This window comes from Lagenorhynchus albirostris, chromosome 7 (assembly GCF_949774975.1).
Source record: "Lagenorhynchus albirostris chromosome 7, mLagAlb1.1, whole genome shotgun sequence".
NCBI lineage: Eukaryota > Metazoa > Chordata > Mammalia > Artiodactyla > Delphinidae > Lagenorhynchus > Lagenorhynchus albirostris.
In genome coordinates, this window is record NC_083101.1 from 80320795 (window position 1) to 80340287 (window position 19493).

Here is a 19493-nt window from a genome sequence, read left to right on the forward strand (position 1 = left end):
CCGAGGCCCCGCCCGGCTTATGAGGCCACGCCCACGCCCGCCACCGAGGCCACGCCCCCTGCCGACTCAGTCTATCACCTCCATCCTCCTGCAGTTCTTCCCCGGAAGACCGAGCTGAAAATCCGGAAAAAGGATCGGTAAACGCCAATAGGCACATTGCGCTTGCGCATGGAGGGCCGGAAGTCAAGGCGGAGGCGGAGGTGATTCTGCTTCCGTTTCTGGTTTTGCTCCGGTGTTTGGGTTGTCTTCGCGGCCGCTCAAGATGAACCGATTCTTCGGGAAAGCGAAACCCAAGGCTCCGCCTCCCAGCTTGACTGACTGCATTGGCACGGTGGGCACTTAGACACGCATAACTAGGCTCAGGGACCCTGACACCCCCAACCCCACCCACCCCCGGCTTCGGCGCCTACTCCTGGGTCCCGGACCTATTGCATCTCAGCTCTCTCCACCCCACTTTCTTTCCTGTTACCCAAGTCATTGCTGACTCCACAAACCAGGGACCCCTAACCCATCACTGTCTCGCCCTTCTTGCGCCCCACCCCTTCTGGTGCCCGTGCCGCGTCCACTCGCTGTTTCCTTACCTCCTCACTCCTACCAGCCATAGGCCCACACAGCTTTCCCACCTCGTCCAGCCTGACCCCTAACTCCTCTTCCATCCCTCATCCCTCTCTCACGTCAGGACCCTCGGCTTGATATTCTAGTTCAACATATCTGTACCCCAATCCTGAATCTCAGTAACAAAAATTCAGAACTCTGACCCCTGACATTAAGCCACCACCTTCTATCCAAGCGAATAGCATTAGATCTAAGCCCTAGCCGGGGTCCACTGGGCACTAACCCATTTCACACACCTCCTGCTTGAGCCCTCAGCCTGACAAGCCTCTGATTCTAGGGGAATCTCAACTAAGCCCAGTGATTCTCAAATTCTTTTTCTGCTCAAGCACACTTGAGAGAGACCCTGGAATATTAGAATTTAGGGGGTGGAGTATAGTTTATAAAAGCTCTCCAGTGTTTCTGGCTGAGAATCTCCCCACCACCAACAGTTAGGAATCACTGTTTTCCACCTTTCACCATATGCTCTTCTTTTTTTAAAAAAATTAATTAATTTTACTTATTTATTTTGGGCTGCATTGGGTCTTCGTTGCTGCACGTGGGCTTTCTCTAGTTGCAGCGAGCGGGGACTACTTACTCTTCATTGCCATGCGCAGGCTTCTCATTTCGGTGGCTTCTCTTGTTGCAGAGCACTGGCTCTAGGTGCACGGGCTTCAGCAGTTGTGGCATGCAGGCTCAGTAGTTGTGGCGCATGGGCTTAGTTGCTCCGTGGCATGTGGGATCTTCCCAGACCAGGGATTGAACCTGTGATCCCTGTATTGTCAGGCAGAATCTTAACCACTGCGCCACCAGGGAAGTCCCTCTTCTTTATTTGTCCTTTCTTCCTCTATATTCATTCCTCTCCTGCCACTTTTCATGTAAATGTATTGCAATAACTACTACTGCCTTTGATGTTTTTCCCCTCAAGGTGGACAGCAGGGCAGAATCTATTGACAAGAAGATTTCTCGGCTGGATGCTGAACTAGTGAAGTATAAGGATCAGATCAAGAAGATGAGAGAGGGTCCTGCAAAGGTAAGGTAGGCAGCACCTGAAGAAGGTACTGTGACAGCCTAACTTGAGCACCTGTGGAAGTAGGGCCTGGTGGTAAGGGCTGGTGAGAGATACAGAAGAGATGCTCACAGTCTAATAAGAAAACATACGTGAGGGTGTATCCTTCAGGGAGGAGAGTTTGCAGCCATATATGAGAGGAAGGCTAGGATTTGACCTGGTGGCGAGAAGATGCTGGTTACATGTCCAGAAGAATGTACATGGGAATTAGCATATTCTACTGAGAAGGTGCTATATTCTACCTGGAGAGCTGGGCCTGCTCAGGAATAATGAGTTGCCAGGCTAGTCAGGTTAGGTAAGTATAATAGACTGGTTAAGGAGTGGCATATTGGGAAGAAAGTACCAGTGTTCTATTAATAATATCATCACTACCTACTAGCTGTGACCTTTATAAAGTCAGTTAATTTTTTATTTTTCTCTTCTGTTAGGTAGAAACATAGAGTTGTATATTTAAGTGCATAGACTGTGAATGTAGAACTGTCTTCTTTTTTCCCATCCCTGTAACTTATTAGACATTCAAGCTAGAGCAAGTTACTTAGCATCACTGAACCTCAGTTTGCCCATTTATAAAATGGGGATGATATCTACTTTAAAGTGTGAGATTAAATGAGGTAATTCATGTGACCTACATAGCACTGTGTCTAGTACATAGACACATTCAGTAAATGTTAGGTATTATTATCATCTGTGAAGTAGTAATACCTGCTTTTCCTTCTTCATTGGAGGAGACAAATAAAATGATTTATGAAACAGTATAGAAATGGAAGTGACAGGAGGATTTTCTCTGCCATCTTAGTTAGATGGCTTGGTATGAAGAGCGAACAGAGGCAGGAATGCCCACCTAGACTTGAGATGAAAGCCTAAACCATGGTGGTAATCATGAGAATGACATGAGAGGAGTCAATTTAAAAGTGAGTTCTGGGGCTTCCCTGGTGGCACAGTGGTTGAGAGTCCGCCTGCAGATGCAGGGGACACGGGTTCATGCCCCGGTCCGGGAAGATCCCACATGCTGCAGAGCGGCTGGGCCCGTGAGCCATGGCTGCTGAGCCTGCACGCCCGGAGCCTGTGCTCCGCAATGGGAGAGGCCACAGCAGTGACAGGCCCGCGTACCGCAAAAAAAAAAAAAAGTGAGTTCTGAAAATCTAAGATAGCAGTGCATGAAGACACAATAGAGAGAGGAAAGGTAAGGTTGGTGTAACAGTTTTCAACCTAGAGAAGTGAGAGACTGGCGGGGCCATTATTAGTCATTTCCAAGGTAAGAGCAGGCTGAGGAGTTTGAGCATGCTGAGTTTGAGTGGATAGCAGACTGTCCAAATTGGGAATCTCCCTAAGGCACCTAGATATACAAAATCGGCCCTCTTGGGGCTGGGAGTAGAGATAATATGCACTAGGAAAAGGAAATGTACTTCAGTACACTGAGATGTGGGATGCCAAGACTGAGACAAGCTGGGGCTTAAAGCCTGCTTGGGAGGTGAACAATCCAGGAGTCACTGTGTCTACTACTTTGAAGGTGAGAGGAAGTAGAGGTATGTGGGGATATGGGAGATTTTTTTTTTTACCGTATGTATATTTTCTACTTTTTTCATTAAAATCTGTTTTTCTCCCTAGAATATGGTCAAGCAGAAAGCCTTGCGGGTTTTAAAGCAAAAGCGGATGTAAGTTATAAGCATAACCTCCTTTCCTCTAGCAGGTTTAACCAAAAGGGAAATGGTCTTCCATTCCTTTAGGTTTTCATACCACTTTATAAGTATTCTTGAGTTAATTGCAAATTTCATTTACACATACAGTTAGCTGGGTTTTTCTCCCCTTGCATGTTCAGCAACATCTGTTGCAGCACTGTCCATTTAAATAGAACTTTTTGCTTTGATGGGAGGTGTTTTGTATCTCTGCTCTTCAGTACAGTAGCTATTAGCCATGTGTGGCTATTGAGCACTTGAAATGTAGCTAATGTGACTAAGGAACTCAAGTTTTAATTTTATTTAATTTTAACAATTTAAGTAGCCATGTGTGGCTAGTGGCTTCTGTATTGGACTGCCCAGATCTATAGAGTTTGATTCTCCCATTTATTTAATTAGAGTGTGCCTTTTAAATTTTTGTTTGTCTGTAAAATTGGGAATCTTGAATATTTGTTCCCTCCCATCAGAAGATTTAACGGTCCTTAATTTGTTTTAGGTGACTGTGTCCCAGTGTTTGAGCAGAAGCCCAAGAGTATCTTTGGTACTTACCCTTGTGAGCTGTTGAGAGCCTCTGCAGGGTTTATAGAGGTCAGATGTAATCAGCTAATAAAGAACCAGAAAAATTGTTGATATCTCTATTCCTATTTATAAACTAACTTTTTATAAGACATCAGACACCATCTTACTCCTTTTAGATTAGACAGAATTGGAAAAATAAATTATGATGCCTAGAGTGGTGAGAGAGTGTGATAAAACTGTTACCTCTCTAATTGGTAGCATTGCAATTTTTAGGTAACTTTTTTTTTAATAAAAGGATATTATTCATTGTAGAAACTTGGCAAGTACATAAACATGAGTAGAAGAAAAGGAAATCTACCTAGATTCCTACTAGCAGAAATAACCACCTTTAAAATGCTATTTTACAGTTTCTTTCTCTGCTTGTGCATACATGGTATGTGTGCATATAATTTTTAGAAGATAACAAATGCCATGTATATAGGTTATCCTTTTCCACTTAATGTTATATCATGAGTGTTTTTGTCCTTCTAAATATTCTTTGCAAACATACTTTTTAACGGGGTAATAATGTTCCACCACCATTTGCCTGCATCGTTGACCATTTTTCTTCTGGTTGGATGGTTAGATGGTTTCGAAATATTGTATAAGGGCTATAGGGATATAAGTCTTTGAGGCAGTATTATAAGTTGATATAAAGCTTTATTTTAAAAAAACATGGAGTGTCAGGCATTATATTAGGTTGGATAGATTACCTATTTGTGGATACGAGATTAATAAAATAACATACCTGTCCTCAAGGAGTTCAGTCTACTGGAAAAACAGTTTCACTATATGTATGAAGAGCCTTAAAAACAGTCTTGCCCTTTCCCCCAAGAATTCCATTTCTGGGAATTTAGCATAGGAAATAATCTAAAACATTATAAAAACATGTATTAAGACTTCTTAGCAATGTAGAAAGCAGCAGTAATAATAATAATGTTAAGTGGAAAATAGTGTTGTAACTAAAATATATACAAAGGAAAAAGACTGGAGGGACATCAAATGATGTTTGTGTTAGATTGATTAAATTGTTTTTCCCAATTTTTCTGTATATTTAATTTTTTAACATTTGTTGTTATTGTTTTTAAGAAAATTCTCTTATTTTGTGTTAGAGATACTTTCTTCATGAGGATTTCTATCTGGCTCACATTTATCCTTCTCAATTGACTCTAAAAAGGTATGAGCAGCAGCGGGACAATCTTGCCCAACAGTCATTTAACATGGAACAAGCCAATTACACCATCCAGTCATTGAAGGACACCAAGACCACGGTACTCCCAAAACACCTTTGCCATGGTTTTATTTTATTTTATTTTTTTTTAATTTTATTTATTTATTTATTTATTTTTGGCTGTGTTGGGTCCTCGTTTCTGTGCAAGGGCTTTCTCCAGTTGCGGTGAGCGAGGGCCACTCTTCATCGCGGTGCGTGGGCCTCTCACTGTCGTGGCCTCTCTTGTTGCGGAGCACAGGCTCCAGACGCGCAGGCTCGGTAGTTGTGGCTCACGGGCCCAGTTGCTCCGCGGCATGTGGGATCTTCCCAGACCAGGGCTCGAACCCGTGTCCCCTGCATTAGCAGGCAGATTCTCAACCACTGCGCCACGAGGGAAGCCCTTATTTTATTTTTGTTTTATTTTATTTTATTTTTGTACTCTGTGCTCTTTTCCCATGGTTTTTAAAAGACAGTTTAACCAACACGGCTTCTTAAGACATGGTGTTTTCTCTTTCCTTTTTTTAGGTTGATGCTATGAAACTGGGTGTAAAGGAAATGAAGAAAGCATACAAGCAAGTGAAAATCGACCAGATTGAGGTGAGATGTGTACTGGATTCTCCAAGAATATACACTTGTTTCTGAAAGAATCAAAATGATTGTGTATGTGATGGGAAGAGCACAGGAGAGGGATTGAATCTTGGGTTCTGCCATTTACTAATAGAGTAACTTTGGGAAAGGGTTCCAAAGGTCTCACTTTCCTCATTGTTAACCTAAGGATCCTAATACCACATACAATTATAATTAGAATGAAATAAATGAGCTGGTGTATCTAAACGCACAATGCCTGGCACATAATAAGCACCCAGTGAATAAGCACCCAGTTTCCTTTTACTTCTAACTCACTTAATGACTTTTAGTCAGTTGCCTCAATTGTAAAGTAGTGATGTTGCTGCTCATCTCCCAGGATTGTCCTGAGTGTAAAATGAGGACATATACATGAAGTGCTTAGCACAGTTCCTGGTGTAGAATTGGTTCCCTCTTCTAGTAATTCTCTTTATATTTTTTTCCCCCAGTTTTATTGAGATACACTTGACATATAACATTGTGTAAGTTGAAGGTATACATCATGATGATTTGATACATATATATATCGTGAAGTGGTTACCACTATAAAGTTAGTTAACACCTTCATAACCTCACATAATTACTATTTTTTTGTGGTGAGAATATTTAAGGTTTACTTTCCTAGCAACTTGCAAATATTGTTAAATATAGCCACCATGATGTACTTTAGATCCCCAGAACTTGAGTCATCTTTTTTTTAAAGGTTATATTCCATTTATAATTATTATAAAATATTGACTGTATTCCTTGTTGTACAATATATCCTTGTAGCTTATGTATTTTATACGTAGTAGTTTGTGCCTCTTGATCCCCTACCCCCATTTCTTTAGATTTTTTTTTTTTTTTTGGCTGCACTGGGTCTTAGTTGCGGCACGCGGGATCTTCACTGTGGCATTCGGGCTTCTTAGTTGTTGCATACGGGCTTCTTAGTTGTGCATGTGAACTCTTAGTTGCAGCATGCGGACTCTTAGTTGCGGCAGATGGGATCTAGTTCCCTGACCAGGGATCGAACCGTGGCCCCCTGCACTGGGAGCACAGAGTCTTACCCACTGGCCCACCATGGAAGTCCCTAGATTTTTAATAATAATGTCATTAGGTCCTTAAAATTAGCATTTCTTTTTGAGATCATGTTTTGGCTGGGGCACTGAGCCCTAAGAGTTTGGCTCCTCTTGCCTCTCTCAGTTGAACAGCGCAGGTGGCAAACAGGGTTAGCAGGAGGAGTAGTGACTGGCCTGAGGAAAAGCCTTCCTTTCTGCGTATGTGATAGTTCTAACCCCCGGAGTAGAATGTCTCTTTCTAAGAGGGCATGGACTCAGTTTTGTTCACTGTTGTATCCCCAGTGCCCCAAACAATGCCTGTCCATAGTTGGTGCTTAGAAAGTATCTAATGATTGATGAACAAATGAACTAGAGGCCATTCATGGAGATAAAACAGTTCTGCCCAATTGGAGCATTATTTGTTGGTGGAATATTTACTATGTCCCTAGCATTTTACGGCTTCTGCAGACGTATTCTCTGGTAGGGTAGTTCTGGTCTTTAGTAAGTGAAGGCATTCCTCCCATCTTGCTCTTTTCCAGCACCCCTCCTTATACTTCTCAGGACCCTCTTTCTAATCCTCCACACCAGTCTCTGCTTACAAGAATTTAGGCTTAGTGATATCTTCCAGGAGATTTCACTGAGAAAAATGTTCTGACTATGCGTGTCTTATTTGTATATTATTATTTGATAATAAAATAAAATGAAACTGAATTTTATTTTCTGCTTTTCGGGTTCCTTGTGTTTTAATTAGTGCTATTTAATGAACAAAATAGAAATTTTGATCTTTGCGGTTTTTTGTATGTTTCTTCGTCTTTGACCTATGGTTGTCTGGCTCTCTCCCCATCTAATTATCCTTCTCCTGTCACCTCATAGATTTGCTTGCATGACAGGTGGAAAGCCCCTTTCGTTGTAACTTTTTTGATGTGTATGGGTATGTGTCTTTGGCTGGTCTAGGTATTTTGAATTCCATTTGTTTTCCTAAAATCCTTTACTTGTAAAACATTTTCACTGTTTTATAGTACTCATTCAGAGAATTTGCCTCTATGTATGTATGTTCCCCTGTTTCTGTCTTTTTTGTTTCCCAGTTTCTGCACATCAAGTGTAGTGCTTATATTTGTTTTGTATTGATTTTGTTTGTTTTTCCAGAACTGAACCTGCTAATTCTTTGTGATGATTTTTTTCTTTTCTGTGTCTATCCTAGAGTCTATTGCTAGGAATCCTATCCATAAATGATTTTGGCAGACTTGTCTTGACATGTAAAAGCATAATATAAGTTCAACTTGATTAGTTTATGTTATTTTCACTCTATTTTAAGTATTGTTTCAGCCAGTGCTTCTCTGTATAGCAGACTGTTACATATGTACAATAGTTTGGCCCTTGGAAATGCAGAAAAGCAAAGCATTTTCTTTTTAAAGAAATGTTTTTCTCCTCTTTATTTTATATCCTTTATATGGAAAAACAAACCTAATCTGGGGGCCAGGAAGGAGTTTTTAAGTGTTTTGCATTGCTCTAGAAATCCTGAAGGATAAGTGGTGTTAATTTGGACCCTCTGTGTTATCAACACTAGTCCATTCCCCTCTATGTGGAATTTTCAGTATATGAAAAACATATTGTTTTGTACATCCTTAACAGAGTAGAAGATATATAGTATTAAGTGCTTAGTGTTTGACACATATTATGACATATATTATTGCAATAAATCCTTATTATAACCCTATGAAGAATGGCTATTAATAATCCCATCTTACAGATGAGGAAATAAAGGCTAAGAGACATTACTTTTCATTGAGTAATGGCCAAATTTTAGCTTAGATATGTCTGACTCCAGAGTCTGCTCTTCTAACCATTATCCTAACTGCCCTTTATTATGCTATAGTACTTCTCAGCTTGGTTTTACATTCTTTCTGGCCTTGTAATAGTCTCCCAGTTAAGTACAAATAGATAATTCCCCGAAGATTTATGCCCTCAATCAGTTTTTTTCACCAGCCTGGTCTCAGGTATCAAGCCTATCCTGATTACATTTCTGTTTCCCCATCCGGGGTGGGCCCAGAACAACTCTTTTGTACTACCCAGTTGTTTCCGCTACTGCTTCCTTTCCCTGTACAGTGTAGTCAGTTTTTGGCTGACTCAAGAAGAGTAATTTGCTTGTCTCAATTACCTCTTCTCTATTAACTAGAAAAATTTTGATAGTGTAACTGTTGCTTGATTTGATGTTTCAAGGAAACTTTCTGTAATGAGAGAGCTGATTGGGCATGTATTCTTACAGTAGAAGTTTGGATTTCCGTGAAGCACCTTAAATTCAAATGCAAGATTACCAATTCTATTCTTTATTTTGAAGTTTACATTTTACCACCCAAAATAGGAAGATTATGTGGGCCATTGCTCGTTTCTGAGATTCAGGAGAGAGAATAGGGACAGGTGGTAGTTAGAGAAAAATGGTAAGAAATGAATAAAAATCCTGTCATATATTTTTGTAGGATCTACAAGACCAGCTAGAGGATATGATGGAAGATGCAAATGAAATCCAAGAAGCACTGAGTCGTAGTTACGGCACCCCAGAATTAGATGAAGATGACCTAGAAGCAGGTAAGTTATAGGAAGAGCACTGTATATGTAGTTTTAGCATCTGAGAGGAGCGACTGCCTGGGACCTTTTCTCCCAAATGTTAGAGAAAATTTCTGCAATAGTTCCCTGAGAGTTTATGGTATAGTCTCTGGGCAAAGAGCTTGAGAGGCAGCCATATCAGATTTGCATACCCCACCAACTCTGGGATGGACAAGCTCTGAAGGAATGTCTAGGCAAAGTCCTCTGCTGACCTGGTGCTTGGTATCCAAACACTGCCATTCCCTGCCATTTTCCTTTTGATTTTTTTTCTCTTTATTTTCCTGCTGGAGTCCTCTCCCTCAGAACAGCGAAGCAGATCAAGAAACAGTAGTTGGCAAATACTTAGTGTGCATCTGCTATATGCCAGGCACTGTGTTAGATGCTGGGGATTCAGCCTTGAAGAAAACAAACACAATCCCTGCATTTATGAAGCTTCTCCTCTAGCAGGGGTAAGAAACTGCTTGTTTCAAGTAATTCATTAATTATAAGAGCACAAACTGTTGGGAAGGAGAAGTATGGGGTACCATAGGAGCACATAGCCAGTGAATCTAACCTATTTGGGAGTCAGTGACAGGCATTGCACCTGAAGGATGAGCAGAGGGTAGCAAGGCAAAATGGAAGGGGTTGTTAAGTGGCCTCACAGAGAGTTGTTTAGAAACTATTCCTGTAGTCCATTTAAGAAATTGTGGTGGCTGAGACTATGGTGGTGGTAGCAAAAACAGAGATAAGTGGACATATTGAAGAAATTTTAGGAGGTTGAATGGACAAGACCTAATGATTGATTGGGTGTGGAGAGAGAGGGAGGTGTCAGAGGTATTTGTCAATTTCTAGCATGAGCAACTGGATAGATGGCAGGACCACCCCACACTGGATTTTCTGTTGCATGATTCCCCTGTCCCATTACTACTTCTTTCTCTCCATGTTCTGTTTTGCCTAGAACCTTTTTTCCCCTGTTTATTTCTTTATTTTCTTATTTCTCATCTTAAGTTTCCTCTGATGAGTCTCTACCTGCTGTTGCCATTTCCCCGGTCACTTCCAACTCACTTTGCCATAGACTTATTTTTAAAGCCTGATCTCGTGCAATGGTCACTCACTATACAACAATCTCATGCCTCCTTTCACTGCCTGCTTTCAAGTTCATCAATAAATGGGAGAGGATTTTTTACATTTGTTATCATCAGGATTTTCTAATTTGAATTGGCCAACCGATAACTATAGAGTCTTCTCATGAAGACTGGGCCTTATAAACCTGTGGGGAATGGTTTTGTTTGTTTGTTTGTTTTATTTTAATTTTTCATGGATTTTTACCACACCAGTTCCCTTGAAAATTTCTTACAATGGCCATCTTTTATTTTGAAAATACAAATTAATAATCCCTTCTCTTTGTTTCTTAAGTTTTCATCTTATTGCAAATAGTTTGGCCAACTTTCTTAACATTAGCTGCCAGTTTTCTTGCTTACATTTTATTGAAATATTGACTATTTCAATCTCAGAGTTGGATGCACTGGGCGATGAGCTTCTGGCTGATGAAGACAGTTCTTATTTGGATGAAGCAGCATCTGCACCTGCAATTCCAGAAGGTGTTCCCACTGACACAAAGAATAAGGTGAAAGCTTTTTCTGTTTTATTTTCTATGCAAAATGGTCTGGGAATCTAAAAGGTATTCTTAAGTAAGAACAAGGAAAGACTGTCATTATTTTGGGAACCCTTGAAAGCCCAGTTTTCCCACATTGGATTGTGGATAGGCTACATAAATAGTGTCACTGAGGCCCAGGGATGGTTTTATTCAATGACAATTTGTATAGTATACATAATCACTTTTGTGAGCTTGGACTGGGTGCTGTTGGGTTTTAGACATTTCCTGGGAAAGCAGCAGCAACATATGCATGAACCATGCAGGGTGGCAGCATAAAATAAAGGTCCACTCCAGACACGATGATCAATAATAGGGTGGATTTTTTTTTTGAAGTAGGGATTCATAATTTAAGTATAAAACAATGTAGAAAGATTCTACTTCAACAAGGAAAAAGAATCAGGATATATGGATGTAAGCCTGAGATTGACACCACTAACTGTGAGACCTTGGCAAATCACTTAGCTGTTTTGAACTTTTCTGTTCCTTGCATCTATAAAATGCAGATAACTGTAACTATCTCACATAATTGTTGTGTAGATCAAATTAGATCTTGTATGTAAAAGGACTTTGCGAACTTAAAGCCCTGTTCAAATCTACATGCTTGTCATTATAAATAGATACAATTTTGCTGCTTATAAAATCCTGTTTACCCCATCTGAGATTCTGGTATCACATGTCATTTTTTCTATTGCCACTGGCCATTTACAGTCCTGGTGTTTACCTACTCCCAACGTGCACATCGAGGTGCACAGTATAGTTGACAGAATCCTAGAGTGGGAGCCAGTCTCAGCTCTGCCTTTATTCACTGTGTGACTTTGAGAAAATTAGAAGTTCATATCTTCTTTCTGAACCTCATGTTTTTCCTACCTGTGCAATGTGGGGAACAAAAAGGTGGGAAAGTAGGTAATTTCTCAGGTCCCTTATAACTGAATTTTTTTTTTAATATTTATTTATTTGGTTGCATTGGGTCTTGGTTACAACAAGTGGGCTCCTTAGTTGCGGCTCGCCAGCTCCTTAGTTGTGACATGCAAACTCTTAGTTGCAGCATGCATGTGGGATCTAGTTCCCAGACCAGGGATCAAACCTAAGCCCCTTGCATTGGGACTGAGGAGTCCTAACCACCGTGCCACCAGGGAAGTCCCCCTTATAAATGGTTTTGACGAATGTGTGTGTTCCCCTACCTTACCCCTCCCCCCCGCTTACTTGAGCCTGGGGTTGTCTTACCTTTCTCTACTACACAGGCCACCCTCACCATTTCAAGGCACCAGGTGCATAGGTTGCTTTTTCTCAGCATACCTAAAATCATTTTTATTAACACTACCATAGCCCATCTTTTCAAATCCTTGGTAACAGGTCCCTGAGGGATGTGTGTTATTTCCCCTTTTAGAAGGTCACAGATTCCTGACTTAAATGTGCTGTTGAGGTATGGTTTCTGAATTGATAGTGGTGTCACTGCCTATAAGTTTGTAGTAAAGTGTGATATGGAAGTGACTGCCTGTCCCAGGGCACCGCTCCTTCAAGGATTGATGAGGCGGGCTTCCCTGGTGGTACAGTGGTTAGGAATCCGCCTGCCAATGCAGGGGACACAGGTTTGAGCCCTGGTCCGGGAAGATCCCACATGCTGCGGAACAGCTAAGCCCGTGCGCCACAACTACTGAGCCTGTGCTCTGGAGCCCACGAGCCACAACTACTGAAGCCCGTATGCCTAGAGCCCATGCTCCATAACAAGAAAAGCCACTACAATGAGAAGCCCACGCACCGCAACGAAGAGTAGCCCCCGCTCTCCGCAACTAGAGAAAAGCCTGCATGCAGCAACAAAGACCCAATGCAGCCAAAACTAAATAAATTAAATAAATAAACTTTTAAAAATAAATAAATAAAAGGATTGGTGAGGCTACAAAAGGTATTGGTTCACTTTGGGATCAGAGTGAAAGTGGGAATCTGGAGGCAAGCACTCTCTCCTCTGCCTTCACTCCTGGACATTCCCAGTCCCCTTTTCCCCTTTCTAGGTTTACTCTTAGGTTTCTCTTTCTTTCTGTACTCTTCCCTTACTCTGCAAGGAGTCATCCCTTTTGATCTCTTCCACTTCTTTTCCTGGTTTATCACTTCCCCCTTTACCTTTCATAAAACAGCTTGTTCTCATCAGTGGGATTTTTTTCATTGATTAAACACTTAGAAATGAGTTTTGACTACTAAACATTTGTAATCTTTTTCTTTTTTTATCAGTTGGAAAATAGTGGCACTAAACATTTCTTCCTTTTCACAGGATGGAGTCTTGGTGGATGAATTCGGATTGCCACAGATCCCTGCTTCGTAGACTTGCATCATTCAAGTACATCATGTAAAATAAACACATATTCTGGGACTAGGAAATATTTATCTTTCCAAGTTTGCCATAACAGATTTAGGTTTCTTTCCTTTCTTTGGAGGAAAAGTTAACTACATTACTTTCATTTTTTTTCCGTTAAGAGACTTATTGCTTGAAGGAAGCTTTCTTCATACTAGATTTTTATTCCTTTTCTCTTATGAAAGACTAACTTACTTAAAGTTATCATTGGGTATGTATAACTTCATTCCTTAATAATAATTTTGAGATAAAACCAAGGAAATGGGAATCTTTAAGTTCTATGACAGCATATCTCCACAATCTCAAATTGACCCGATAAATTGATGACAAAGACAAGATTAGTGGGACTGTCCATATTATGATTCAAAACCATTTTCTCTTGTGGTATTATAGGTTGGTTAAAGTGATGGCCTTTTTTGGTGAGTTTTGTTGTGTCTTGTGAGTAAATCATTACTGTGTCCAATATTGGAATGGAATTATCACTACTGTATCATGGGTGGCTATTTTGATTCTATGGTTCATTCAGTATTACAGTGGACTTGTAATCAATAATGAATATTTCTTGATATTTAATGTATAGGACATTTATTTATACTCAATAAATATTTTTCAAAAGGATATAATTTTAATAGTATTACCTCAGCCTGAAACTCCCACTACAGAAACCAAATTTAATATAATTTTAATGTCAACTCAGCCTAAAAACTCCACTACAGAAATCGAATTTAACTGGCAGCATTGTGGTATAGTGGAAAGAGCAAGGAGCAATCCAGGCTTGGGCCCTGGGTCTGCATCTAATAACTACTAAGTAGCCCACTCACACCTCTAAATTTTTATTTCCTTACTAGTAAAATCATGCTTCTCTCACAAGCTTTTGTGAGGAATAATTGATTGTCTTGAGTACTTTGTTAACTGCCATGTCTCATATGAGGGGTTATTAACAATTAAAAATCAGGGGTTGTAGCCCGGAGATGGAAACAACCTAAATGCCCGTCATCGGATGAATGGATAAAGAAGATGTGGCACATATATACAATGGAATATTACTCAGCCATAAAAAGAAACGAAATTGAGCTATTTGTAATGAGGTGGATAGACCTAGAGTCTGTCATACAGAGTGAAGTAAGTCAGAAAGAGAGAGACAAATACCGTATGCTAACACATATATATGGAATTTAAGAAAAAAAAATGTCATGAAAAACCTAGGGGTAAAGCAGGAATAAAGACGCAGACCTCTTAGAGAACGGACTTGAGGTTATGGGGAGGGGGAAGGGTGAGCTGTGACAGGGCGAGAGAGAGTCATGGGCATATACACACTAACAAACGCAGTAAGGTAGATAGCTAGTGGGAAGCAGCTGCATGGCACAGGGATATTGGCTCGGTGCTTTGTGACAGCCTGGAGGGGTGGGATGGGGAGGGTGGGAGGGAGGGAGACGCAACAGGGAAGACATATGGGAACATATGTTTATGTATGACTGATTCACTTTGTTATAAAGCAGAAACTAACACACCATTGTAAAGCAATTATACCCCAATAAAGATGTAAAAAAAAAAAAAAAAATCAGGGGTTGGGAGTTCTCTGGCAGTCCAGTGGTTAGCACTCGGCACTTTCACTGCCATGGTCTCGGGTTCAATCCCTGGTCGGGGAACTAAGGTCCTGCAAGCTGCGCAGCTCGGCAAAAAAAAAAAAAAAAAAAGTGGGCTTTATTCCCTTCTTGGGAAGTGCCTGGAGTGCTACAGCAAGTCCAAATGCCTGCTAGATTTCAGGGTCTTTAATGATCCATCCTCCCTCTGCCAGCCTCACTGGCTGCCTCACAGTGTCACATGCACCAGCCTTTCATGTGTCAGCAGATCAATAAACATTTATTGAACACCAGCCCTGTAGAGTCTCTATACCAACCCAGGGGATACCAAGAACAATCACAGCTCCTGTCTTCAAAACTTCACTGTCTAATTATAGGTGAGGATAAGACATGGATGTAACCCTCTCCCATCCCCACTAACCTCACCCTTGAAGAAGACTTCCAGTGGAGCAAATACTACACTATTCATCATTACCTTCTTGAAACCTTCCTTGGCTTCCTTACAAGTTCTCACTCAGCCCTTTTAATATTTCTTCCATTATAGTTCCAATCTGGGATAACTTCTTACCCTTCATACTTTCCTTGAGATAACTCACACCCATGATTTTAACTATTACCTATGAACTAATGCCTCAAAATAACTGTAACTAGCCCAGACCTCTTTCCTTATTCTTTTTTTCAGTTCTGGGTATTCCAAATTAAATGCCCCACCACTACCTAAAATCTAACATCCAAATTAAGCTCATTACCCTGAGCTTCACACTCAACCAACGTTCCTGCTTTATTTCTTGTCTTGCCAGTGTTAAATCAGTGACCCATATATTGCCAGTTTTAGTGGGTGATATTTAGTGCTCCAGCTAGACCACTTTAGTACACTGGATACCAGGGAACAGTCATTCTACCAGTCTCTCTTCCCTTGGCTTTTGTGATGGTATCCCGTGGTTCTTCTATTCTTCTGACTATTCCCTCCAAGATTCCTTTCTGAAATTCTCATCTCTCCAACCCTGTAATGTTGGTGTTCCTCAGGAGTCCAGCCTTTATCCACAGTACTTCTTTCTCTGCTCACTCATATTTAATAATCTCAGCTATTCTCATGGCTTTAACTGCTGACTTCTAAGTCTATACTTGTATCCCTGGTCTTGACCCTGAGTTTCAGAATCCTGTTTATATCCACTCGTTGCCTAAGAGTAATCTGGATGTTCCAGAAGCCCACAAACACTTCACATTCAAATAGCCAAGACAACCATTATCTTTCCCCCAGACCTAACCTCCTGTTTTCCCTGCCTCAGCTAATGGAACCATTATCCTCCATCATGCAAAACAGAAAGCTCTTGAGTTGTCCTTGATGCCTACATTTTGCCTCATCCTACACATTCAATTAATCATTAAACCCTGCTTTTAACCCCTTTGTGTTTCTCAAATCCAGCCCCTCCTTTTCTCTTTTCAACTCTCTTTGGCTTGGACATCCTTCCCATAGCCTTTGCAAAGAAATGACCTGCTTTCCCTTCTTGCATAAAGTCCTGGTTCCCTGACATCTCCAGCAGGGCTTAAAAAGCTGCCTATTGGCCCCTGCCTCTCTGTAATGGTTTATTGCTTAGTCTTTTCAGAATAGCATTCTCTTTCATTTAGAGAACTGCCTCCCCAATTCCAAATGTGTGATTATTGGAAAAATACCAATTAGAGTAGCCCTACCTTTACTTTTCCACTATGGGAGTGGGCTTGTAACCAGATTTGTGCCTATTGAAGTTCATCCCTCAAATTTTCTAAGGGGAAATGCTTTCCCTTTTTTCTTTTTTTTTTTTTACTCTTTATCAGTCTGAGAAGTTTGAGATATTGAGTCGAGAGAGCAGCCAAGAGGCAGAATGAAAGAATCCTCATGGCACTGAGCCCTGACTTCTGATCTTTGAGATTCTCAGAGTGCTCCAAGTCTCTGTAACTCCTCCTTTAGTTCTGTGAACTGAGAATTCTGCCAACAAACCCCCTTTTCTGCTTAAACTAGTTGGAATTGGGTTCCTGTCACTTGCTAGTAAGAGTCCTGTTCTAGTTCTCCTGCATCTGCCATACAGTCATTCCCTGCCTCTGCTCATATAGTTTACCCTCCCTGGAGCAGTAACCGATCAATGGGCTCGTGTGCCCATGGCACAGAGAGGCAAACTGACAGCGGGTGTGTGCAGCCAAGTCAGGGTTTATTGCAGGGTGCCAAGCAAGGGAGTGAGAGACAAGTCTCAGATCCACTCTAGCTTGGTCTTTGAGTTAGGGGTTTGTTTTTTTTTTGCGGTACGCGGGCCTCTCACTGTTGTGGCCTCTCCCATCGCGGAGCACAGGCTCCGGACGCGCAGGCTCAGCAGCCATGGCTCACGGGCCCAGCCGCTCCGCAGCATGTGGGATCTTCCCAGACTGGGGCATGAACCCGTGTCCCCTGCATTGGCAGGCGGCCTCTCAACCACTGCGCCACCAGGGAGGCCTTCCCCAGGTAGTTCTTATGTGTAGTTAACGTTAAGAACCACTGTCCGAGGGTGCCTGATCAGTACGAATCTGTTTTCATGGACAAGCAGTCTGACTGTTGCCATAAATTTCTGCAATGAAGAGATAGGCAATGATTGCCCTAAGGCAGAGTTTTCATCCAGAGAATGAGTTGGGAAGTATTACTTTCTCCTCTGTTTTTTGGAAGAATTTCGAAGGATTGGTGTCAATTTTTTGAACATTTGGTAGAATTCACCAGTGAAGCCATCTGGGCCTGGCTTTGTGGGAAGCTTTTTTTTTTTTTTTTTTAATTACTAATTCAATCTCTACTTGTTATAGGTCTATTCAGATTTTCTATTTCTTCTTGAGTCCGTTTTATTTATTTATTTATTTATTTTGGCCACGCAACACGGTTTGTGGGATCTTAGTTCGCCGAACAGGGATCGAACCTGGGCCTCCTACAGTGGAAGCACAGAGTCCTAACCACTGGACCGCCAGGGAATTCCGAGTCCGTTTTGATAGTTTGTGTATTTCTAGGAATTTTTCCATTTCATCTAGGTGATCTGATTTGCTAGCATACACTTTTGTTCATAGTATTACCTATGATCTTTTTTATTTTTATAAGGTTGGGAGTAATGTCCCCTCTTTCATTTCTAATTTTAGTGATTTGAATTTTTCTCTTTTTTTGTTTTTCTTGGTCAGTCTAGCTAAAAGCTGATCAACTTTGATGTTTTTGGTGAATGGATCAACTTCGTTTTTGTTGATTTTTTCCTATTGTTTTTCTATTTTTTATTTCATTAATTCCTGCTCTGACTTTTATTATTTCTTTCCTTCTACTTGTTTTGGTTTAGTTTGCTCTTCTTTTTCTAGTTCCTTAAGGTAGAAGGTTAGGCTACTGATTTGAGATCTATCTTCTTTATTAATAAATCTTTTTAAGGGGACTTTTCTGGCGGTCCAGTGGTTAAGACTCCATGCTTCCACTTCAGGGGGTGTGGGTTCGATCCCTGGTCAGGGAACCAAAATCCAGCAGGCCGAGTGGAGCAGCCAAAAAATTAAAACCAAAACAAATATTTTTAGAGCAGTTTAGGTTCACAACAGCATTGAGCAGGACGTACAGAGAGTTCCCATACACACCCTGTCCCCACACATGTACAGCCTCCCCCACTAGAGACGTCCTGCTCCAGAGTGGGACATTTGTTACCATTCATGAACCTGCATTGACTCGTCATCACCCAAGTCCATGGTTTACATTAGAGTTTACTTTTGGTGTTGTACATTCTATTGGTTTTGACAGTGAACCCACTATTATAGTATTGTATCATACAGAGTTGTTTCACTTCCCTAAACATCCTCTGTGCTCTGCCTATTCATCCCTTCCTTCCCTCTAATCCCTGGAAACCACGATTTTTTTTTTTTTTTACTGTCTCCATAGTTTTGCCTTTTCCAGAATGTTATATACAATAGTTGGGAACATACAGTATGTAGCTTTTTCACATTGGCTTCTTTCACTTAGTATTTGCATTTAAGTTTCCTCCATGTGTTTTTCATGGCTTGATAGCTCATTTCTATTTAGGTCTGAATAATATTCCATTATTTGGATTTCTTTTTTTTTTAAATGTTGGGGGTAGGAGTTTATTAATTATTTATTTTTGCTGTGTTGGGTCTTCGTTTCTGTGCGAGGGCTTTCTCTAGTTGTGGCATGCGGGGGTTACTCTTCATCGTGGTGCGCGGGCCTCTCACTATCACAGTCTCTCTTGTTGCGGAGCACAGGCTCCAGATGCGCAGGCTCAGTAGTTGTGGCTCACGGGCCTAGTTGCTCCGCGGCATGTGGGATCCTCCCAGACCAGGGCTCAAACCCGTGTCCCCTGCGTTAGCAGGCAGATTCTCAACTACTGCGCCACCAGGGAAGCTCCTGGATTTCTTTTTTAATGTAAGTATATATAGCTATAAATTCCCACCTGAGCACTGCTTTTGTTGTTTGTCATAACTTTTGGTATGTTGGGTGAAGCACTGTTTGTATAGGAAAGGCAGGATAAATGCTTGCTTACTTCCATTTATTGACAAGTTTTGGAAATAATGAGTGGGTTCCCTAGTA

The 19493-nt window shown here is 41.1% G+C and overlaps 1 protein-coding gene across 1 annotated transcript; it reads left to right on the top strand.

Annotated features, from left to right (window-relative positions):
* Window positions 1–175: 175 nt before the first annotated feature.
* CHMP5 (charged multivesicular body protein 5) lies at window positions 176–14191 on the top strand. Its single transcript, XM_060155213.1, has 8 exons — window positions 176–331; window positions 1520–1624; window positions 3269–3315; window positions 5072–5165; window positions 5630–5701; window positions 9243–9351; window positions 10863–10975; window positions 13272–14191. Exons 1-8 carry the CDS (start codon window positions 263–265, stop codon window positions 13320–13322), a joined length of 660 nt encoding a protein of 219 aa, XP_060011196.1. The 5' UTR covers window positions 176–262; the 3' UTR covers window positions 13323–14191.
* Window positions 14192–19493: the final 5302 nt, after the last annotated feature.